This window comes from Panthera leo, assembly GCF_018350215.1.
Source record: "Panthera leo isolate Ple1 chromosome E1 unlocalized genomic scaffold, P.leo_Ple1_pat1.1 chrE1_random_Un_scaffold_57, whole genome shotgun sequence".
NCBI classification, from domain to species: domain Eukaryota; kingdom Metazoa; phylum Chordata; class Mammalia; order Carnivora; family Felidae; genus Panthera; species Panthera leo.
In genome coordinates, this window is record NW_024962228.1 from 72,270 (window position 1) to 96,755 (window position 24,486).

At 47.8% G+C, this 24,486-nt stretch overlaps 1 protein-coding gene across 18 annotated transcripts in view; it reads right to left on the bottom strand.

The window, feature by feature from the left end:
- LOC122212783 (integrin beta-3-like) overlaps positions 1 to 24,486 on the bottom strand; it is a 77,192-nt gene that overhangs the window by 36,267 nt on the left and 16,439 nt on the right. For 11 of the 18 annotated variants that reach the window (XR_006199311.1, XR_006199310.1, XM_042926752.1 and 8 more), the window contains exons 2-10: positions 23,186 to 23,271; positions 15,487 to 15,682; positions 14,099 to 14,351; positions 12,381 to 12,543; positions 11,593 to 11,754; positions 8,711 to 8,806; positions 8,196 to 8,285; positions 7,358 to 7,492; positions 5,473 to 5,902 (exon numbers count right to left, since the gene is read on the bottom strand). Coding sequence is in view for 10 of the 18 variants with exons in the window: in XM_042926752.1 (XP_042782686.1) it covers positions 5,473 to 5,902; positions 7,358 to 7,492; positions 8,196 to 8,285; positions 8,711 to 8,806; positions 11,593 to 11,754; positions 12,381 to 12,543; positions 14,099 to 14,351; positions 15,487 to 15,682; positions 23,186 to 23,271 (1,611 nt within the window). In the remaining 8 variants the exon portion in view is untranslated. Of the gene's footprint in view, positions 1 to 435; positions 508 to 3,932; positions 4,514 to 5,472; positions 5,903 to 7,357; positions 7,493 to 8,195; positions 8,286 to 8,710; positions 8,807 to 11,592; positions 11,755 to 12,380; positions 12,544 to 14,098; positions 14,352 to 15,486; positions 15,683 to 23,185; positions 23,272 to 24,486 lie in introns of those variants that run through there. The other 7 variants (XR_006199317.1, XR_006199315.1, XR_006199314.1 and 4 more) reach the window with 2 other exon arrangements.

Consider the following 24,486-nt stretch of genomic DNA (forward strand, 5'->3'; position numbering starts at 1 on the left):
CTAGAGAAGTAAGTTTATTTCTCTAGAAAAACGTTTCACAACTTTAGCACTGTTGAGATTTATGGTTGGATAATCTTTGTTATGGGGGGGGGGGTGCTGCCCTGTGAACTGTAGGGTGTGACAGCAGCCCTGGCCTCCACCCACTAGATGCCAGGAGCACATCTACAGTCTGACAATCAAAAATGTCTCCAGACACTACCAAGTGTCACCTGGATGCAAAATCACCCTGGCAGAGAACTGCTGCTCTAGAACGATTCACTCTGATCTCTATAATAACTCTCACACCAAACTTTGCCACAGACAAAAAAGATTTGCTACATAATTTTAGTAGCTTTCGACTAATAAAGTTTCATTCATTCCAAATGAATAACAAAGAGGTTTACAATTAAGTTTAATACAAATTCCAAATATAATGAAATTATATTTGTAACTTACATAAACTTCAAAAAAGGTAGTGATTCAAATGTACGTCTTTCAATAGATTGTATTTTATTGCAGGATAAATCTCTAGGAAAAGGAAAAGGAAAATATTGCCTCAATTAGCTATAAGATATCTAATTAGTAGGATGGTAGTATTGAATAAGTAGCTTTTGGCTAAACTCTGAGTATTAGGAATTGTTATTTGAACCTTCCAGAGCCCCTAACCCTGTCCTCACCTTTCTTAAGAGTCTCACCTTTGTGATCTTCATACATAAAATATACAACTATAGATCTTGATAGATCTTGGAAGTAATCTTTCCTGAGAGCAGAAGAATTGATTAAATGACTGTTTGTGGCCTCATCAATTTCTAAATTATGAGCTCAAAGTTGTGATCGCCACATATAATTTCTAATATTAAAAGGGATATTCTCACATTAGCACACCTTCCTGGTTTAGTTCTATTTCTTGACACCAAGTCAATACCAGAAGAGGTAAAAGATACCTTTTCATTTAACTTGAAAAGAAGTTACTCCTCTAATCAATACCTAACTTTGAACGAACTCAGAATTATATTATCATATTAATAGAAATTTATTTTTGGTTGTACGTTGCCTAAACGGTCTATGAATTTATCAATTGCTTCAGCTGCAAGTGGGGCCAACAAAAAAACAACATGGTCCTGGATTTTTATTTGGAAACACCCATTCTTGATTATGGTTGACCCTCTTATTTCCATGGATTTCAGCCGAGTCCCTCACTTTCCACCTACATGGGTACCACCATCTTCTGACTGGCATTTTCATCTCTGGTCTCTCCCATTCTAATCTATACTGCACACAGTCACCAGATTAATTCTCCAGGAGTGGTTCTCAAATATCAGAGTCACTTGGGAACTTACTCAAGATGCAAATTCTCAGCTCTACTCTGGACTGAGTGAATCAGGAACTGTGGAGGTGGAACCTGTGTTCTGACAAGGCCTCCCGGTGACCCTGGTGCAGTCTAAAGTTTGTCCTAGAGCACTGCTGTGATAACACGGTAGCCTGGCATATTATCCAAGGCCTTCAAAATCCTAAATCCGGCTCTAGTTTCCTACTCTACAGATACCAAAGAAATTTCTCCTGCATTTTGCCTTTCACTCACTCTATCTTGCAAGCATATTCTTCCCAAGATGTCTATCTGATGATACGTCATAGCCATTCAAGGTTCTGTTCAAACAGCATTTCTCTAGTAACTTCCCTGATCCAACTTGAAGTCTTCCCCCCTCTTCTGTGTTCCAAAAACAACTTATACTTCTCATTGCCCAAATCCATTTCTTCCCCTCCCCCTCTCCTCCTCCTCCTTCTTCTCCTTCTTTTAATTTTTTAAAGTAGACTCCACGCCCAACCTGGGGCTTGAACTCACGACCCTGAGATCAAGAGTCGCATGCTCTACTGACTCAGCCGGTCAGGTGCCCCAATTTCTTCTTAATATAGTTATTCTGGCATTCCATTTCCTCTGGGCATAAACTCCATGAAAGTATGGACTAGTCTTGCTCATCTGCGTTGTCTACTGTGTTTAAAACTGATGCATGGACAAAGAACAAACTCAAATATTTATAAAATAAATTAACAGCTGGGTAGTGAGTAGAAGGAGCAAAACGACTGAAAAGAAATGTGGTTTTATGACTTTGTGGCTCCCTCTTCTGCACTTTGTCAGTGCTTCATCATCCATTTAGTGCTTAGGCGTTATGGTTTAAGCTTCTGTTTATTTTCCCTGTGAAATCATGAGTTCCTACAAGGGTGGGAAGCCTGTCTTAACCATCTGCGTGCCTATGGTACTGGGCATAGGGCCTGTCACATTCTTTTTTAGGTTTTGATTCACATTTTTTTTGAATGAATGAATGAATGAGAACACTTCACCTGACATGAAATAATTGGCTTACAAAGTACCTCATAGTAGAAATAATGAAAGGCCCTATCCATTGCGCAGTTTGTCTCTTTTGTTTTTCTCCAAACTGTGTTTGTAATGTTTGGAGCCCAGATGGCAGAGGTAGCCAAGAAGACCAATACAAAGTGGTTGTCCCCTAAGACTTGGAAGGTTTGATAATTTGAAGGACTATTTTTAGTGTCATATGAGATTCTTTTTACTCACTACCCTTAAGCCTTCCACATTTGCAAGAAGAATCTATTTTCTAAAGCACATCATTAATAAGGATTAATGAGGGGCGCCTGGATGGCTTAGTCAATTGAGCATCTGACTTCGTTCGGTTCAGGTCATGATCTCACTGCTCATGAATTCGAGCCCCGCATCGGGCTCTGGGCCAACAGCTCAGAGACTGAAGCCCGCTTCGGATTCTGTGTCTCCCTCTCTCTCTGTGCCTACCCTGCTCATACTCTGTCTCTCTCTCTCTCAAAAATAAATAAACATTAAAAAAATTTTTAAAAAAGGATTAATGAAATACACAGCTTTGCATGGCATGGACAAAGAATAAACACTGAACCTCCATAGCAAAGAACATTAGTATCTCTGTAAGTACTATTCACTAGTAAAATGAGCTGAAATGCCTCCCTCACCCTCTAATTCAAACTGCTGTTGGGGGGTCCGTGCCTGATCTCTTTCTCCCCTAATCTCCCTGCTACCATTTTTTTCCAATCTCTGTCAAATTTTGCTGACATGAATAAAGGAAACAATGTTGTAGATAATAAAAAGAAGTCTTTTTTATGTGACTTGGGCATGTTTTAGAATGACATAGATTTATGGGGCACCTGGGTGGCTCAGTCAGTTAAGCCTCCGACTTCAGCTCAGGTCATGATCTTAAGGTTTGTGAGTTCGAGCCCCATGTCGGGCTCTGTGCTGACAGCTTAGAACCTGGAGCCCACTTCGGATTCTGTGTCTCCCTCTCTCTCTCTCTCTCTCTGCCCCTCCCTCACTCATGCTCTGTCTCTGTCTCTCTCTCTCTCTCTCTCTCTCTCTCTCAAGAATAAATAAACATTAAAAAAAATTTTTTAAGTTTTTTTAGAATCAAATTGTTTTTTTAACATTTCTTATTGAGAGACAGAGACAGAGCATGGGCACAGGAGGAGCAAAGAGAGAGGGAGACACAGAATCTGAAGCAGGCTCCAGGCTCTGAGCAGTCAGCACAGAGCCTGACGCAGGGCTGAAACTCACAAACTGCAAGATCATGACCCGAGCTGAAGTAGGATGCTTAACCAACTGAGCCACCAGGTGCCCCCTTTTTAATTTTTTTTTAAAAGAATGACATAGATTTACCTTTCTAATCAAGTTTTCATATACATATATATATATACATATATATATACATATATATATGTATATATATATATAAATTTTAAAGTTTATTTCTTTGAGAGAGAGAGCGAGCTCAAGCAGGAGAGGGGCAGAGAGAGAGGGAGAGAGAATCCTAAGCAAGCTCCACAGGGTCAGGGAGGAGCCCATCGTGGGGCTTAAACTCACAAACCCTGAGATTGTGACCTGAGCCGAAATCAAGAGTCAGTTAACCATCTGAACCACACTGGCAGCCCTTTCTAATCAAGCTTTCTTAAAGGCAGATGTTAAAGTGAACATCTGGTTGGATTAGTTCGGCTCCTTTAAGCCCCATTGCAAAGGAAGCCAATCTCCGCCATAGATTTGATCACCAAAGAAGCCAATTATAATCTGTGTTAATTAACCACACAATACACCCATAAACCAATCCTAAACAACTTGCAAATGTCTTTGATCTCTCTGTCACAAGAGGAATCAAGCCTCAGAGACCATAATCCAGCGAAAACCTATCCCCAGTGCCCCAGGAACTACTCAGGCTGCCTAGTTGCCTCTGCAAGTATTGTCAGCACATACAGACGACATTCACATTCGTTCCACTTGGTCTAGCTGGGGAAGTAGCCTAGGAGCAGTCTTTAGGGCAAGGAAAGACCAGGTTGAGATTTTCCGTGGGCCTCAAGACTTTACTGAATTTTGTAATGAGAAGGACAAAAAGTATCCTGCAGGTAGAAGGAGCCAAAATCGTAACCCCCAGTTTGCAGGCTGGGCCTCTCAATGGCAATCCTTTCCCATGTCTGTGCTGTCCAGCATGCCACGAGCCACGTGGAGCTCCTGAGCAACAGAGGAAATGAATTTTTCATTTTTCATTTATTTTTTAAATTTTTTTAAGTTCATTTGAGAGAGAGGAAAAAAAAAAAAAACCTCCAATGGGGGAGGGGCAGAGAGAGAGAGAGAATCCCAAGCGGGCTCTATGCAGTCAACACCCTGGCAGTGCAGTCAGAGCTTTAACCTACTGAGCCACCCAAGCGCCCCTCATTTTTCATTTAACTTAAATTTATTTAAATTTTATTTAAGTTATAATTCAATGTGACTAATTTACAAATAAATAGCCACACGGGGCTACTATATCTGACAGCACAGATCTAGAATCCAAAACGTTATAGTGCCAATAGCGATAACAAAATAGTGCCAGCGTGTAAAAAGAGCTTATGATTTTCCACTCATTGTTCCGAGTGTATTGGCTGTTAAACGTGCTCCATTGCCTTGCTTTTTTACTATTTTCCAAGTCTTGTCATGAAAAGACAAATTCATGTAAAATAATTACTACCAACTTTACTACGCATTCTGATACCATGCAGTTTCCGAATCTGTAACTACTAAACATCTAATTACCAGCAGCCAGAGATTTTTTTTTTTAACCTAAAAAGGGAGTTGTTCCGCATCCTTGAAATGATCAAGAGCCAGTGATTTAAAGTATTAGCAGGATGGCAGGTGGAAGAAAAGAAAATAACGGTCTTCACCTTCAGGCTCCCCCACTCGTTCCCATGCTCCAGGAGAGCAGAGGCTCCCTTCCGCTGTGTACCCCAGGAGCAAGGACGCGGGGAGCAGAGCGGAATTACAGAGAACCTCCTTCCTGTCTTCTGCCGTTGGAGTGGAAGGACCATCCCCTCGGCTCTGCCTGCTGGGCCTTCCTGTGCCCACCTAAGCCCCGGCCTAAGTTTCCAGAGGCTGTGGATGTGCGAGCGAGCGTGCGCGGGTACAGGGGCGGGAGGGTGTGCAGTTTCACTCACCTGAGCACATCTCCCCCTTATAGCGGACGCAGGAGAAGTCATCACACTCGCAGTACTTGCCCGTGATCTTGCCAAAGTCACTGCTGTGGCAGACGCACTGGCCACACAGGCACTCGCCCCGCTGGCTGCAGGCGGGCTGGCCCTCCCGGGGGCTGCACTCTTCCCGCTGCGAGGGGCGGTAGTCCTCTTCGGAGCACTCGCACTGGGACCCCAGCCACCCGGGCCCGCAGCGGCACACCCCACACTCAAAGGTCCCGTTGCCATTGTTGCAGCGGCGGCTGTAAGGCTCAGCATGGGCCTGGCACGCACAGTCACAGTCGAAGGTGACCTGAACGGTGAGGCTGTCTTTGAAGCCTACAGGCTTGATGGTGAAGGACTTCTCCCTCTCCTGCGGGCAGCCTCGCACCTTGGCCTCAATGCTGAAGCTCACCTGGGTGGAAAGGAAGACCGCATTCAAACACAGGCGCACCCTGTTATCACTCCAGCCCTGGAGGGAAAGAAGCCCCGCCCTGCCCCGCCCTGCCCCGCCCTGCCCCGCCCGGGAATATCCAAACTGGGTGTCTCATCCCCCAGCAACCTGGAGTTCCTCAGCCTCCAAATGACCAAGGTCTGCAAAGCAAAAAGAAAAGCCTGGGGACAGTTGTCCAGTTGTATCTGGTTGGGTGCACAGACATAATTTACAGTCAGGAGAGAGGTTGGTTTTGGTTTTTTTTTATATATATATCTATTTTTTGGGAGACTGCAAGTGGGGGAAGGGCAGAGAGAAGGACAGAGGATCTGAAGCAGGCTCTGCGCTGACAGACTGACAGCAGTGAGCCTGAGGTGGGGCTCGAACTCACGAACTACAAGATTATGACCTGAGCTGAAGTTGGATGCTCAACCAACTGAGCCACCCAGGTGCCCCTGGATATGTGTGTGTGTGTGTGTGTGTGTGTGTGTGTGTGTGTTTTAATTCCACCTGTGAAATAAGCCAGCTCAAGCAGAACAGAACCTGTGATCTTATAAAAAAATTCTTCTCTGGCCAATGAAGCCAGCTGGACTGATTATACACAAGGTCAGTCAGCCAGACACACAAAGCACTATATGGCACCACACGATGCCACACAGTGACCAAAGGCTCAGGATCTACTGTTTAATTTCCATATAGTACATCATCACTTGTGCAGTCAAACACCTTTCCGGCCAATATTTCTTAGACAGGATATGTGCACATGTTCTAGAATATAGATAGGTGTACGGACAGATGGATGGACCTAGATACAGAAATGATAGAGATACAGATGATACCGGTGATAGAGATATAGCTATCCCCCTTTCTGCTTCCCTCCCTCTTCACCAACCCCTCCCCCCATCGGCAGAAGCAGAAGAGAACCAGTAAGGAAAGAAAGCCATAGAGGCCACAGAGGGACCTGAGAGGCAAAATGAACATTTGCGTTCTGGAAGTCTATGACAGTGGGTATTTGGTATTTTTGCCTGTTCCATTTGCTGTTGAATCTCCAGCAGCGAATGATGCCTGGCACAAAGTTGGCGCTCAGCAACTATCGGTAGATGTGACTGCCATTTCACATTGTAGAGGAAAGACAGGTATTACCTTAGGGGAGGCTGGAGACTGGGCCAAAGGTAAGAAATATTTTCATTTGCAATCAGCTGTGCATAAACAAACAGAGGTAAGCTAAACGCAAGTTTTTTAAAAATCTCCACGTAGCGGAGAAGTTTAGACAACAGGAGTCAGAGGAAAAGGTTGGCAGCTCCGTTATATCCAACTTGTAATGACCTTCGGGAAGAAGGTGCAGGGGAGGAATGGAAGGGTGCCCACAGACGCTCAGGGGCAAAGGCCAGGGTCAGAGCTGAAGCTTCAGCCCCTGCCCAGCCCAGCCCACCTCACCGTGTCTCCAATCTTGAGTCCGACACAAGACTTGAGCCCAGGGATGACCTCGTTGTTGAGACAGGTGGCGTTGAAGGATAGAGACAGCTCCTCGGGGAGGTCCCGCACTTCCAGCTCTACTTTAGAGCGGATTTTCTGAGCAGAAAGGGGGCAAAAGAAGGTTAAGGAGATGAGCCGAGAGGAAGTAGACAGGAACCAATTCCACCCCAAGTAAAATACCAGGTGGCCATGGACTCACCGCGGCAGTGCTGGGTGCTGGGGTTTGCTTACAAGCTGCCAGAGGAGAGCATCCTTAGGAGCCTATTTCTTACAATATTTCCTGCCCAAGGTCTGCTCCTCTCTCTCTCTCTGTGCCCCCTGGTGTCTAGTTGAATCTGGGTAAAATCTAAACCAGCCACACCCTCCTGCAAGCCTCAGAGACATGCAAAAAGGGAGGGCTAGCACTGGTCACCTTGGATAGTAGCTTTTTTTACCTAATTTTTAACCAACCTCATCTTCCCCTTGGCTCAGCTCCCTCTTCTCTCTATTGTTGGAGCCCTATCCCTCACCCTGTCCTTCCTCATCACCACCCCCAACCTCTCTTTCCTTTCCACCTTCTCTAAGCTCTTCCACCCACTGCTCCTGACACTCCCTGGCAATTCTTTCTGAGCCATTTCCCTCTCAGAAGGCTGCATTCCTCCCAGTGCTGGCCATCAGCCAGCCTCTAGAAGAATAAGAGGAAGGCAGTGAAGGCTGCATCGTGGACTCACATCCAGGACTCCAAAATCTGCGTTCCCTCCTGGGGAATGCCGAGTGAGGTGGATTCTTAGCAGACCCAACCCCAGTGCGAGACACTTACCCCATAAGCATCAACAATGAGCTGAAGGACGTTGCTGGAATTGGCAGACAGAACCCCCACTGTCGTCCCTGGGATGAGCTCGCTATAGTTCTAGAAGGTAAGACAGAGAGATGTGCAAGGCTGACTAAATGAAGAGGGTGATCTCAAAAGCCCTCCCCAAATCAGAATGAGGGTCTTGAAACGAAGATTGAGGGAAGGATGGGATATTTTACTTGTCACTTCCAGGAACAAACCTAGCAGTTTTGCAGCCCTGAGAAAAATTATAAAGAACTTCTCACACCCCTCTCCCCCAATAAATTACTCCCCTCCAGCACCACAAACACCAACACACCCATCCCGTGAGGTTCAAGGTTGGAGGAGAGAGACCATAAAAAGGAACCATTTGCCCCTGGGAATAGGCTGGAGGAGGGGCTTTCCCGGTTGGGAAGCATGGCCCGTGCTAGTGTGCCTGGGTTCCCAGAGACGGCTCCACCCAATACAGACCCCACTCCCGAAATCCCTGAAGGCACAGTCACCTGGTAGAGACTGACTACATTTTCCGTTACAGCAAAGATCAAATTGATGTTTTTCTGGGATAGCTTCTCGGTCATCAGCCCCAGAGAGGGATAATCCTGTAAAACGGGAGGATGTGGAAGTCAGTTAAGAATTCACCTGAATTCTACACCTTAGAACTTGGCTGATTTGGGCTGTGGCCCAGACGGTGGTGGTGCTGAAACCTTTTCACGCCATGATCAGTGTGAGGCAATGGACTAAGTGGCAACACAAACCCAGTTGTGAACTCCAGGGACAGATGAAGAGGCAAAGGCTGGTCAAAGCCAAGCATCTCAGGGCACCTGGCTGGCTCAGTTGGTTGAGTGTCTGACTCTTGATTTTGGCTTAGGTCATGATCTCACAGTTCATGAGACTGATCCCCGCATCAGGCTCTGCACTGACAGCGTGGAGCCTACTTGGGATTCTCGCTCCCTCCCTCCCTCTCTGCCCCTCCCTGCACACTGCGTGTGCTCTCTCTTTCTCTCAAAATAAATAAATAAACATTAAAGAGAACCCAGGCAGCTCAGTTGGTTGACGGGGTCATGATCTCACGGTTTGTGAGTTGAAGGCCCTCATCAGGCTTGCTGCTGTCTGCACAGAGCCCACTTCTGATCCTCTGTCTCCGTCTTTCTCCCCTACCCCACCCATGCATGCGCACGTGCGCGCTCTCTCTCCCTCTCTCTCTCAAAAATAAATAAAACGTTTAAAATAAATAAGCATAGGGGTGCCTGGGTGGCTCAGTCGGTTGAGCATCCGACTTCGGCTCAGGTCATGATCTCACGGTCCGTGAGTTCGAGCCCCGCGTCGGGCTCTGTGCTGACGGCTCAGAGCCTGGAGCCTGCTTCCGATTCTGTCTCTCTCTCTCTCTCTCTGCTCCTCCCCCGCTCACACTGTCTCTCTCTCCTTCAAAAATAAATAAACATTAAAAAAAAAATTTTTTTTTTCAACGTTTTTTATTTATTTTTGGAACAGAGAGAGAGAGACAGAGCATGAACGGGGGAGGGGCAGAGAGAGAGGGAGACACAGAATCGGAAACAGGCTCCAGGCTCCGAGCCATCAGCCCAGAGCCCGACGCGGGGCTCGAACTCACGGACCGCGAGATCGTGACCTGGCTGAAGTCGGACGCTTAACCGACTGCGCCACCCAGGCGCCCCTAAAAAAAATTTTTTTAAATAAAATAAATAAGCATAGAAAGAAAGAAAGGAAGAAAGGAAACCAAGCATCTTTCTTCCTACTGGACTTTGATGCATTCACACCAGTTAGTTGTCAGGCCTCGTTTTTTCCCCCCACTAATTCGCTTAACAAACATTTATTGAGTGATACACATATTACAGTCTCTGCTGCCAAGGAGCTCAGAGTCTAGTGCCGAAGCCAGGTACATACGACACAAAGCGAAGTGCAGAGAGGGGCATCGCAAGGGAATGTTGGGGCTCCGAGGAGAGAGGGGCGGGTGACGAGCGGGAAGGAAGGAGGGAGCTGCAAGGCAGAACTCCGAGTCTCCCTACTCTCCATCCAGCATGTGTCAAGCCCCATTTTGAAGCTTCTTCTTGTTTTGCAACTACTGACAAACGCCTCAGCCTGGCGTGTGTAATCCTCCCCAACGTGGTCTCAGCCTTCTGGTCCACACGGCATACACCTCTCTCCCTCTTCCGCTGACCACTGAGCTGCCCCCCCCCTCCCCGCCATGGACTGGCCTTCTTTCTGGTAACCCTCCTCCTTCCTTAGGACCCAGCTCAGGTCCCACCTTCTCTGGGAGTCCTTCCTTGACTATCCCAGTTCATGATGAGCTTTCCCCCTTTGAATACCTAAAGCCCTTATTGAGCGTGCTACCCCACTGCACACTAATCAATCATGCATCTTGTATTCTTGGTAGCACGTCTCCTCAACTAAACCAAAAAGGGTAGGACCTTACGTAGTCCCTTTATCCCCCTCAGCCCCTGGTAAGGTGCCTTGCGTACATTAGGTGTCAATGATTACTGACTCACCCAGTGCCCGGTCCTGCCCACTTGGACATGGCTGACACCAAAGAACCCAAGCCACAATGGGGATGCTGGTGAACTGCGAACATGTCCCTGGGATCCTAGACCTTGCAGAGAACTCATGAGATCATCCAGCTTGGGGGCGGGGGCGGGGGGGGGGGGGCGAGGAACTCCCGCCTTTACACAGGTGTACCGTTAAGCCACCTAGACAAGGAGGGGCTATACTGTCTTTAAGAGACGTAGAGTTCACACCTCCCCCCAGATGCCCAGGTATCAGTATTCTGAGGGTCTTACATTTCTTCCTGGCTTACAGCCACTTAACTCCTCTCCTGTTACTTGACCTACTAAGGCCATAGAAAACAACTTAGAAGAAGTCGTCTTCTGTATCAGCTACATCATCCTTTCACCTTCTTCCTTTTTGTCCCTTTAACCTTTCCTCACAGGAACAGATCGCCATTCTTCAGATGATCTTTGTCTCTTTTTCCTCTGTCTTCTTCCAATAATCACAAGTGAGCGCGGTATTCCAAGAAGAGGCTAATCTGTGCACAGTAGACAGGAAGGCCCGCTTCCCAGCTGGACCTGCAAAAGTCCTTTGGGTCCATTCTGGATGCCATGCTGCTGCTGCTGCTGTTGCTTCTGCTGCTGGAGGCAGGGGAGGTGGTGGCGACAATGCCACAGCCAGGACCACTTATAATGGCTGTGCAGGCCGTACCGGGGGTGAGGGTGTCCAGTTGGTATGGGGGGCAGCGGGAGGACAGGCTGAAACAAGCCTTGCACCCTGCCCAGGGGAAGTGCCGCCATTTCCACATTCACACAAAGACTCTGCCTGGGTTAGGGCAGCCTTGGCCAGAGTGAATTGGGACCATAGGTGGTACCAAGAATCTCACCATGGTAGTGGAGGCAGAGTAATGGTTGTCACTGCCAACGTGGCACTGCCCATCATTGGGCTGGACAATGCCTGCCAGCCTTCCATCCAGTGCAATATGGGTCTTGGCATCAGTGGTAAACACCAGCAAGTGGGAGGCATCATTCCTCCAGCCAATCTTCTCCTGTTAAAAAAAAAAAAAAGCAAAAGAGAGAAAGCAACTTAAGCCACATCATTGGTAGAAAACAAAGATCCAAGGACTTCCACGCGTGAAGGGCTGAACAAGTCGTCTCGAAGAGGGGCCTCAGTCCCAGTCCTCAGAACACAAGCCAGAGCTTTTCCAAGTTGAAGGTTTCTGTCTCTTAGGAAAAGAGTCTCAGCTGATTAGTTCAGGCAGCTGAAAGACACCTACTTCAACTCCAAATATAACTTTTCCAGTGATAATCACATGGCCCATCTAGAAAGCCACCGGCAAGTACGAGCCCGGGCTGGGCTAGAGAAATCCCAACTGAACACCTGCCCGCTTTGCTAAGGTTCATCCAGCCTTGACTCTGACACCCTTCTAGAAAAGGTGGGAAGATGCTCTTCCCAGAAAACATCTGGGATCACTGAGGTTCAGAAAAACGTCTGCTCTGGCCAGGGAACGATACAAACAAAGGCTGCATAACAGGAGAAATGTGCTGCTCATACTATACAAAACTCTTTGTTCCTCTCTCTTATTTCGCACAGAAACCCCCACAGTTGGACCACCTTCTTCCCCATTTTAATCTACGCCAACCACACCCGCCACTCCCTGCCGTCCAAACTCACATCACAGACTGTAGCCTGCATGATGGCATCAAAGCCACCCTCTGGGGCATCTCGGTTCCGCGACACACTCTGCTTCTTCACTTCCTCATTGAAGCGGGTCACCTGGTCAGTTAGTGTCAGCACATGTTTGTAGCCAAACATAGGCAAGCAGGTGTTCTTCATACTGGTGGAGGGAGGGAGATAATTGAAGCAGAAACCCTAACTGGAAAAGGCTGCATGAGGAGTAAGAGGGAGAAAGGGGGAGACAAGCATGGGTAGCACAAGGCCCAGGCCGATTCCATACAACCGCCACTACCCAGACTGTTCAGACTCCAAACCCCTCTAATGACCCAAGTCATCATGGTGGCTTTGCCTCCAGCTGGCCTCCAAGATAAGATAGTGAGCTATGGAACCAGTCTGCCTGGGTTCAAGTCCCAGCTCCTCCACTTACTAGCCATGAGACTGTCATATGATAGGTCAAAATGAGAGGGTCAAAATGATAGGTCATATCTCCTAAGAGTTATTGTGAGGCTTCCATGAGTTGACTCATGGAAAGCGCTTATATCAGAGTGAGGCTCCAGTTGTTACCATCACCTTGGACTTAACACCTCTCCAAGGTAACACTGACACAACAATAAAGCAAAAGCTCATCAACAACTTCATATCCGTGAACCACCAACAAATTGATAGATCTGCAGCAGACTAAACCAACCAACAGTTTAACTGATGGCTGACATCTTTACTGGGGAACTTAACAACCCAGACAGAAAGTCAAAAGGGTACCTCGTATAACTCTGAAAACGAAAAGGTAAATTCATCCATTGTCTGGCTCAGTAACCATCCTTTGAAATGATTACACTCCATGGATGTTCAGGGTCTTTACCAATTAAATAAGCCATTCAGTTATAAGCCAAAGTGTCAACAGAAACACACATATCAATTTTCAGACTATTAGAGAGGTCAGTAAATATCATTTCCACTCTTTTTATATTCCTCCAGGACTTAATCCCCCTTGCATATTAACTCTGTAGTACTCATAACCTTGATGATGAGGAGACAATGGAATCAATCCTTCCGAAATTATAATTCCTCTATTTATTCATCCATAAATGTCTCTCTACTTTTTTATCTCCTTTCCCTCTCGTTTTCTCTTGTCTCCTACTTCTTTGTAACAAGACCAAGAAGCTGATGAGTTTTCTTTCTGGAAATTCTCCACCCTTTCTTTTTTTTTTTTTTTTTGAATTTTTTTTAATGTTTTATTTTTGAGAGAGAGAGAGAGACAGAGTGCGAGCCGGGGAGGGGCAGAGAGAGAGGGAGACACAGAATCCGTAGCAGGCTCCAGGCCCTGAGCTATCAGCACAGAGCCCGACACAGGACTCAGACCCACAAACTGTGAGATCATGACCTGAGCCAAAGTCGGACACTCAACCGACTGAGCCACCCAGGCGCCCCAATTCTCCACCCTTTCTAAATGCCCATCTGTCTAATCCTCTTCCCAAGAGTCACAAAGATTTTGGCAGTTACTACACTCCAAACAGCCTTGGATTCTACTGCCACAATGCTCCGGATCAACAGGCCAGCTCACTTGCCAGACAGGAAGACCAAGGTAGAAAACAGACAGGATTTGGCCAGACGGCAGCCAACGAATCTACCCCAGAGCTAGAAACAGGCAACAGGACTTGCACCTGCCTGAGACAATGGCAAGTGATGCTGCCCTGGCTTCTCGGAGAGGGACTTACTCATAGCAGGGGTTTTTGAGGGCCTCTGGTGGGGAGATATACATGTACGGTGACACAGGCTTGTCCACAAAAGCCCCAAAGCCAATCCGCAAGTTACTGGTGAGCTTGCGCATCTGGGAGGCCAGCTTGGTGCCCAGGTTCTGGATGCTCCACAGATCATCCTTCATGGAGTAAGACAGGTCCATCAAGTAGTAGATGTCCACAGGGTAATCCTCCACCTGCCGGACTTGGACGGAGAAAATCTTCGAATCATCTGGAAGGCAAGAGGATGTTTGTTTTTCTCCTTTTCCCGCTCTAAGACTTAATAAGTGGATTTGGACACAGTTGGGATTGAGTAACTTCTTGATCAAACCAGACTGGAAAGCCCTGGTCCTTTCTCTTCTCCCCCTAATTCTATTCCTCTTACAATTCTTGATCCTCTTATTTTATTAATTAATTAATTAATTAATTAATTTATTTATTTATTTATTTAGAGAATGAGCAGGGGAGGGGCAGAGGGAGAGAGAAAGAGAGAGAGAGTGAGCGAGAGAGAGAGAGACCCAAGCAGGCTCCATGTTTCACGCTGAGCCAAACACGGGGCTTGATCCCACAACCGTGAGATCATGAGCTGTGCCAAAATCAAGAGTGGGATCCTTAACCAACTGAGCCACCCAGGCACCCCAATCCTCTTATTTTAACCTCTTTTTTTTTTTTCCACCTAAAATTCTCCACCCTTTCTAAATGCCCATCTGTCTAACCCTCTAGGTCCCAAGGGTCACAGAGGTTTTGGCAGTCACAACACTTTCAACTCTGTAAAAGGCACGAACTATGTCCCACCCTCCTCTGAACCCCCTAGCACCTAACACATGCCTTGCATGAAGAGGGTATTTGGTAAAATTCTTCTTGATGTAATTGGAGAGTCTAAATCAATGCTTCAAAAAGCCTGTCTCAGCCTAATCCTTGTCCCCCGAAAGTCTCCTGCCCCTATTTTATCTGCTGCCATGCCTTTGCCCTAATCTTACCTGGAAAGGGGGCTTACAATTACAGATTACTTTCTCATTTTGTATCTCATCGGAGCCTCAACACAAAGCTATAAGTTAGGTAAAACAAGCATTGGGAAAAGAAGAAATAAACATTTTTTCCAGTTCCTACTATCTTAGAAGAGTTAAGTAACTTGCGCAAGGTCAGATAGCTAATATATGGGGCAGTCAAGATTCAAACTCAGATCTTTCTGATTTGAAGTCCCAATACCTTTCATTTTCTTCTGTTCTCCTGCCCATACCACCCCCAACATCCTTCTCTTCCCACCCCATTTCCATTGTGAGCTACATCCCCAAGGTTCAGGCCTCCACCTTGTACCCTGTGCCCATCTGTCCGGGATCTCTCCCCAGAAAGAGCCCCATCCCTACCTGGCCGGAGCCGGAGCGCAATCCTCTGGGGGCTGACTTGAGTAATCTGGGAGCTGTCTCCAGAGCCCTTGTCGCTGAGGGGCCTGGCCTCTAAGATGCGGGCCTCACTGACGGGGAACTCGATGGACTCCAACGCACAGTCATCCTTCAGCAGATTCTCTTTCAGGTTACAGCGGGGCGAGCCCAGAGGGAGGGCCTGTAAGACAAGAGCCCAAGGTGAGGCCCTGTGGTCAGAGCCATGTGGCTCTCTGCGTCCTCCAGGCTTTGCCAACTCCCAACAGCCTAGAGTTTACCCAGCACTCCGGAGCTAAACCAGCATAAATGAACTCGGGTGGTCCCTCCTAAGAGAGCCCATTGTACAGAAGGGGAAAATTGAGGTACCGGAAATGCTGGGTGAGCGCCTGTTGGTGGATTGATAGCTAGGAAGAGGGCCAGTAGAGTAGGATGCCTGCTAGACCAGCAGTTTTCAAACAGAAATGCAACCCGCACGTGAGTCCCAGAAATCAATGTAGAGGATCTCAACCATCAATGTATTAAATAAAGTACAGAGCACAGGAGTAGACTGGCAGAGACTCTTCAGCACTGCCTCTTACTAGCTGGCTCCGAGGGCGAGTCACGGAAGCTCTCCATGCCTCGATTCCTCAGCTGTCATGTGAAGATAATAATAGCGCCCCACACAGGGATGTTATGCAGGACTAAATAAGACAATGCACATGAAACACAGAGTATAGTGCCTGCCTGAGGATAAGTGCTCAATAAAAGGTAGCTATTGTTATGAGATGCTCTATAAATAGTTCCTGGATAAGTCGGTTATAAATAAACTCCACAAGCTGGGGCGAATCCCATGATGCCAGGCACTGACCAGAGCCTCCCCTATCACTTTAAGCTTCCTCCCTTACCCTGGACACAGGGCATTGAGCGCCCTTCCAAAAACCCTGGCGTATATCCCACAGCCCTTGGAAGCTCTGTGTGTGTCTACACTGGAGTACTGAGTGGGGGGCATGCTGCACTGGAAAGAAATCAGGAAACAGGCTCAATGCTAGGTCTACCACTAATGAGCACGTGACCCCAGATAAGTCATTTCACGCCTTTGAGCCTCAGTTTCCTCACCTGTGGGACGAGGGGGTCAGGTGACATGGTGTTTTCAGTTCCTTCCTGCTCTGACGTCCAGCACATTTAGCCAGCACTAAATGTGGGCACAGATCCAGGAGGGCTCCTTGCCAGGTTGGGAGAACTGGCCGGAAAGCCGGAAAGCCCTTCCCTGGACCTATTTCACAATATTTAGGCCTTCAGGCCCTCGATCCTCACCCCCATCCCTACCCACTCCCTCTCACAACCATTTCCAGAAGTCAGCTGAACAGCCCGCACCAATATCCCAGAAAAACTGGTGTTAACATTTACTGAGAACTCACCGCATATCCCGCACAGCGACACGCACTTTATGTGGACACAGCTCTGGTTACAGTTCCCTCGTGCTGGAACTGTTGTTATTTTCTAAGTGAAAAACCTGAGGCCCGGAGGCTTCACAAATGAGGAACCCGATCTTGCAGGAAAGACATCTAAGGCTTGGAGAAGTTAAGTAACTTGCCCAAAGTTACAGAGCTAAGAATGGCAGAAGAGAGGTCTAACTAGATTATCTGACTGTAATTATCCTCTTAAAGTGATAGTTTGTATTAAATTCTGTATAGAGTGAGGAACAAGGCAGAGAAACAGGAGTGTGGAAGCGACGGTCCTGGGAAGAGTCACACATGAGAAGGCCCGGGTAGGGAACAGAATGCAGGATGGGGATGTGGCTGGTGTGGGAAGGATAGATAATGTTCTGCCTCCTTAGCCCCTGCAGGTGACTAGTAGCCATATTGCCAAGGGAGGGATGTGGCCACAAGGAACCATCCATACTCAAAAAATCAGGACTCTGTAGCCTAAAACTCCTCCTGATGCTTGAAGTCTCTCTCCCTCTCATGCCCAGCCCTTGCCTGATAGACTGAAAGTCTTCCCCATGTGGAGGGAAACATGAAACCAATAATGCTATAGACTGAATGCCTGTATCCCCCCCAGAACTCACATGTTAAACCCTAACCCCCAAGGTATTAGGAGGTTGGGCCTTGAGAGGTGATTAGGTCTTGAGGTGGAGCCCTCATGATGGGAGTAGTACCCTTAGAAAAAAGGCCCCATGGGGCACCTGGGTGGCTCTGTCAGTTAAGCATCTGACTTCGGCTCAGGTCATGGTCTCACGGTTCGTGAGTTCGAGCCCCGTGTCGGGCTCTGTGCTGACAGCTCAGAGCCTAGAGCCTGCTTCGGATTCTGTGTCTCCCTCTCTCTGTGCCCCACACACACTCTCTCTCTCTCTCAAAAATAAATAAAACATTAAAAAAAATTTTTTTTAAGAAAAAAGGTCCCAGAGAGCTCCCTGGCCCCTTCTGCCATGTCATAGCAAAAAGACAGCCACTATGGCACAAAATTTGCTGGTACCTTGATCTTGGACTTCTCAGCCTCCAGAATTATGGGAAATAAATGTTCTCAAGCCATCCAGCCTGTGGTATTTTAAGTTTATTTATTTATTTCGAGAGAGAAAGAAAGAGTTAGCATGGGGTGGGGGGCAGAGGAGCAGAGAAAGAGAGAGAGAGCCCTGATGCAGGGCTCGATCTCACAAACCGTGAGATCATGACCTGAGCCAAAACCAAGGGACGCTTAACCGACTGAGCCACCCAGGCCCCCTATGGTATTTTTGTTATAGCTGCCTGAATAGACTAAGAGAAACGGAATGAGGACCATCCTGGCCCAGGCAAAAAGTGGAAAAAGCTTCTGGAAGTTGGCAGCTTCCTTCTTTCCCTCTCAGCTTCATGAGTATGAGGTGATTAAATGACATCAGCAGTGGGAAACAGTGCAAAGGACTTAACCTTCTTGGCCCAAAAGATTCCAACGGGGACATCACAGATCCTCCAAATCTCTGGGATAGATGAAAATGTCCTCTCCGCTCCCAGCCCTGGCCAAGGACAGATGGCGGAGTGAACTTAGGGGCACTTGGAGTTTTTGTGCCCAATCTTCTCTGGCTGCCCCTGCACATCTCTCCCAACCCCTCTCCCCCAGGAAACATCTTCCTGCTCACAGTGCTCCCTACCTTATCTCTGAGCCCAGCTACCCACAAAGCCCCAGGGAGAAAACCTTCCAAAAAAGGCAATGACTGGAGAGACCAAGATGCACGGAGGAGCTGACCCTTTCCAGTACTAAGACATTTGCCAAAGGAGAGAGCAAAGGGGAGACCAGGGAACTGAAGGAGAGCAGCAAGGCCTTCGTGGGTCTTTAAGCTACACCCTTGAAGGCGGGGTTTCTTGAGTGCCCATTTCCCAATATGACAGTGCTTATTATGAGAAGGTTTGAAGTACTAAGCCCTGCTGATAGTCCTTATGGTTTGTTATGAATTTCCTTAGAAATAGAAACACTGACAAACAAAAACTGTCTCCCTCCCTCCTTCTGCGGTCACTGACATCAGAGGTCAGGAATATAACAGGCGGGCCCTTCAGCCACGCTCTCCCAGAGAGCCTCCTGTCCCGGGAGGATACCAAGGTGGTGACCTCAACACACTTGGGCAACATTCCCTTTCTTAATAACCCAGATTAGGAAGGTAGAAGGAACGTCTCTAGGTTACTCAGAGAAAAAAACTGAAAGGAGGGAGGACGAAGGTTAAAGTTCCAGTTCCTGGTGATACCGGATGTGACACAAAAAGGACAGAAATAACCAAGACCCAGGGGAAGATCCTGAGCACAGGGGTGGGAGGTTCCAGCCCACATGCTGTGTGAGCTGAATCCCCTCCCTCTCCTGGGAGACTGATGCATGCTATTAGTCCTATTCTCCATTCATCCTGATTTGGAAACTGCAAAAGTACAGCATGAATAACTCTCATTATCCTACCTCTCTCACAGGCTTGGTCAGGGGATAAAATAAGACTGTGAGCACGAAATGCTTTCAAAATATGAAAAATCTCAACAGAAGTCAAATATACTCAAACTCTTTTGATATGATATAAACCAATAAATGCAAATAGAAGGTGACTGTTTGGGGGGCACCTGGGCGGCTCAGTTGGTTAAGCATCCAACTCTCGGCTCTGGCTCAGATCATGATCTCATAGTTTCACGAGTTTAAGCCCCACGTCAGGCTCTGCGTTGGCAGAGCAGAGCTTGCTTGGGATTTTCTCGCTCCCTACCCCTCCCCTACGCACAATGTCTCTCTCGCTCTCTTTCTCTCTCTCAAATAAAGTTAAAAAAAAAAAAAAAGAGGGTGACTCTTTTCTACCAAATGCCTCCAACCCAAATAAATTAACATTGTTTTCTTGATTGACATCCAGTGAGGACAAGAAATCGCTTGACCATACAGTGACAAAAGTGTGGAAGGGACAGAAAGAAGGAGAGGAAAAGAAAAGCACTTTAGTTTATGATTATTGGTATCCATACCCCATTGTTTATGGGAAGGGGAACACTTTCAATATTATACCTTTTATTTTTACAATAACACATTTAGCAAAACTCTCAAGATGAACATTTACCCTCCAGATTAAAAGAAAACTAGAAAGAAAAAGCAGCAGAGAAGTGAGAACAAAATTATAATGCGACTGAAAAAGAATTCAATAGTAGCCTCAAACCTTTCCCCGATAGATGCAGAGAAGAAAATAAGTCACCTCTACTGGAGTCTTCTACTTAGCTAAACCCAAACCCATTCCTCTTCTTTCATCCTCGGTTGTCAGGCTGAGTGTCAGCTGGTCCACCTTCTGATGCAAACTCAGGACTACAGAAGAATTTCTAGTACCTCCCCTCTACTTAGAGTTGCCAAATGTAGCAAATATCTGGGACATACTTACATTAAAAATTATTTGTTATTTAATTCTAATTTTACTGGGTGTCTTGAATTTTAGCTGGCTGCCTTAACTCCACCTCCACCGACCATGACCCCAGTGATCAGCCCCTTTGATCAGGAGTATTTGCCAAACTTGCTACTATAAGAACCCATGCTGGTGCAAAAGGTCCAGGATCCATCCGGGGAACCTTGATATTTAAAAAGCACCCCAGGTGGTTCTTACAGCGAGGCAAGTTTGGAAGGTTCTAGATTCCAACATGGCGCCACGGAGGCCGAGACCATGAGTTGAATCTCTGGGGGAGCTTGGCCTCTTTGTTACATTCACATCCCAGAGACAGTACACCGCCCCCACCCGTATCAGTATCCAATCCTCCAGGAACACACCCTGTGCAGATGGACCCAAAACTGCACTCATCCACTTTGGCTATGTTTTCCTATTACCCGGCCAAACACTTGTGATACACACCCAGAGCTGCTGTCCTCTAGGACCAAGGGAAAGCTGAGCCCAACCAGTTGTTTTTCCAGGCACTGCCAACCCTTCCTGCAATGGCTAAGGTAAGGGAGGCAGAGGCAGAGGGCCCTCTAGGGTCAATTATTCAACAAGTCACATACAAAATGGCCCAGATGGTTCACTTCTGGGTTTTTAAGCCGACAGCCAAGACACTTTCAGCAGTTAAACTTGGCCTGTGTAGGGGAAGCCCTCGGACAAAAAAAAAAAACAAAAAACAAAAAAACAACCACCACCAGCAGTCATGTTCAGGTTACAGGCTGGGATTCCCACACCCCCACTCCTCCCTGGCTGACACACTTTGCCTCATACTGGGCTCCTCCGCTATCTCTCCTCCCCTCCTCCCCCTTTCTCAGAGATAGTTGTAGTCATTCTCTAACCCCTTGGCCTCCCCCACTTTCCTGTTTATATTCCATTCTCCCAGAGAATATCTTATTGGACCTTCTACTTCTACTCATTAGTTTTCTTTGGTCCTTGATACACTCATTTCCTCTCTGACTCACCCCATCCCCCCCCACCACCACCACCATTCCTAGGCAGGTCCTACCTTACGCTTTGATCCTACCCTCACCTTCCCGCTCCCCCCATCCTCCCCTGGTCTGCCCCAGGAGACAAAATTCACCACGGTCATCCATAAATATTCTGCACTTGCATTTCCAAAATCTGGTCACATGACCTACGGGCTTTGTCTGGTTCGGCCTCAACATACCTCAGCTACAGGGCATGTCCTTATGCAGAGCAAAAGGGGTGACGGACACTCCAAGAATATGTTTTCTTTTTCCCCAGATGCCTCTTGGCCACAGTTGCCTGCATTTTCTCTCACTTTGGGTTGAAAAGGAGGGAAAGGGGATGGGAGCATCCTTTGAGTGACACTAGGGCTTCTCCCCTGGCTACCCATCTGCTCCAGCCAGCTTCAGGCCATCCAATCCAAGAAGGAGGCATCCGCCCCATCCAGCTCTCCCTTCTTCTGTTGCAGAATTCCAACTTCCTTACAAGAGCGGCTGAGTGATATTATGATGGCAACCAAGGGAAGGAGGACATGGCAAAGGACAAGGGAGGAGGCCCCATCACACTGGAGCAGCCAGCTCAGCCCAGAGGGGTGGAGAACCTATGGGGGTGGGGGGAGGGAGGATGGATTCACCCGCCCCCTCCCCACCTCTCCCTCCCAGCCCCAGGGAATGTTTCGTTTGCTAAATGAAGTCAACGTGGCCCAGATGTTGGGCAGCTGCCTCTGGAAGCAGTTCCTGTGCTGAACTGTACAGAGGCAAAGTAGTGTGTTGGGCTGGCCCCCGCAGCTCTGGCAGTCCTCCTGTCTAAGGATAAACACAGCCTCCCAGCTCCCACTCTCTCTCCCCACACCCCCACCAGCCTGCCAGGGAGGTTGCCTTTTTAGGAAACTCAGCAGATCAGGAAGAGAAGCAAAGGGACGAGGAGGCTGGGTTAGAGCAGTCAGAAAACTGCAGAGGGCAGAGAGGTGCTGTGGTGACAGAGAGGGCGCCTCAGGTAGTGGGGAAGCAGCCAGGCCAGGAGTTCAGGTAAACACCTGCCGGGGGCCAGGCCAATGACTCAGTCTCGGTCTGTAATCACTGGACTCCCTCCAGCCACACTCACCCCCCAGCTCTCACCAGCTCCAAATTCCCGTCCCAGCCACAAACATAGCCATTCCCTCAGACACACTCATTCCCTAGGGCCCCAGACACAACAAACCCTCTGCCTAGACACAGCTAACCCTTTCCTGTCACCCTCGTATCCTCACCAAATGGGCCCAGCGCCTTCCCTCATTGACACCTAAGCGAGGGAAGGAAGGAGGAAAATAAGAGAGAGAGGAGCAGGTAAAGCTGTGGGGGTCCAGACATCACAGAGGAAAAGGGAAGAGAAAAGATCTTCTGACTGAACGTCCCCCACCCCTGCCATGTTAAGTGTAAGATTCTTCTTTTACCGGTCTTTTAAAAACTCTAGGATGTTTGTATGCCAGCATCCCCTCTATACCAATAACCCTCTGCTGCCTCTCTTTTTGATACCCTGCTTTCCCGGGGTGCTCCACCCCAACAAAAAAGCAATCAAAGTGTGGCAAAGGGAGACAATGGCTACAGTGACGCCAGGAGCCTAACCACATTGGCTCGTGCTGGGGGTCACACCGCAGAGTCTGGACGGCGTTCCCGGCAACAACCCCATGACAGCTCACGTTGACATCTACCAATTTGAAGGCTTCCTTCTAGTTCTGCTCAGAAGGGACACGGGGGCTTGTGTATTTAGCAGGGAGGAGATAACCCTATGGGTCCATTCCTGCACAAAAGCAGCGAAGCCTGGGTTAAGAAGGAAGGTCAGATGTCCTCTCCTTACCTCATCTGAGCACCAGGCACACGCAGGACTCACAGCCAGACACTCCTGGCAGGAGTGGATGCCTCGTGTGGTACAGATGTTGGACACTGCAAAGGAGACAAAGGCGTTAGCAACCGACTTGGCCTGACAGGGTAACTGGCCTGCCCCATCCTTCCCAACTTCCCCAAATGCTCAGATGTATAGCTCTCAGATGCACACAGCAGGTCTGACCATACCATAGACCTTCACCAAACACAGGCTGTTTCGTAAGGAGGAAAGAGAACGAGAAAGGTCAGGAGAAACTCACCGCCACCCTCACTGATGAGGCCCCAGTGATGACAAGCTTTGGAGCAAGATGGACCCACAGTGTCAGATCATAACAGATGGAAAGGCTTTCATTAACAACTGGTCTGACACCCACATTGTGCACAGGAAAATCTGAGGCCCAGAGCAATGCAGTGTGCCCTCTCTCCAATTATTCGTGCGACGGATTCACAGCCACTACGTGGGGATCCCAGGCCCTGATGCACTAACATTAACACACAGCCTAAATATGGTGGGGGGCAGTGGTGGGGGTCACTGCCAGGCAGTGTTCCACTGGCCTTCCAGGACAAAGCAAATCTTCTGAAGCCCTCTCAAGACTCCCAATACATATATCAAGGTGTCAGGGTGTAGAATGGTCCAGGGAGAATGCCAGAAATGTCAGAAAAGGCTGAGTGAGATAAGCTGGAAGAGCAGGAATTGGAGTTGGAAGGCCTGTATTTGAATTATTTTTTAATTTTTAAGTTTTCATATTCAGGGGCACCTGGGTGGCTCAGTCGGCTGAGCATCCGACTTCAGCTCAGGTCGTGATCTCCCACTCTGTGGGTTCGAGCCCTGAATCAGGCTCTGTGCTGACAGCTCAGAGCCTGGAGCCTGCTTTGGATTCTGTGTCTCCCTCTCTCTCCACCCCTCCCGCGCTTGTGCTCTGTCTCTCTCACTCTCCTTCAAAATAAATAAATAAACAAACAAACAAACAAACAAACGTATAAAAAAAGTTTTTATGTATTTATCTTGAAAGAGAGAGAGAGACAGACAGCAGGGGAGGGGCAAAGAGAAAGGGAGAGAGAGAAACCCAAGCAGGGAGAGCCCGATGTCAGAGCTGTCAGAGCAGAGCCCGATGTGGGGCTTGAACCCATGAACCACGAGATCATGACCTGAGCCGAAATCAAGAGTCGGACACTTAACCGACTGAGCAACCCAGGCACCCCTGTATTTGAATTCTGAATGCTCCTTTTACTAGCTGTACCAGGACTAACTGAGCTGCTCAGTTAACCTTTATG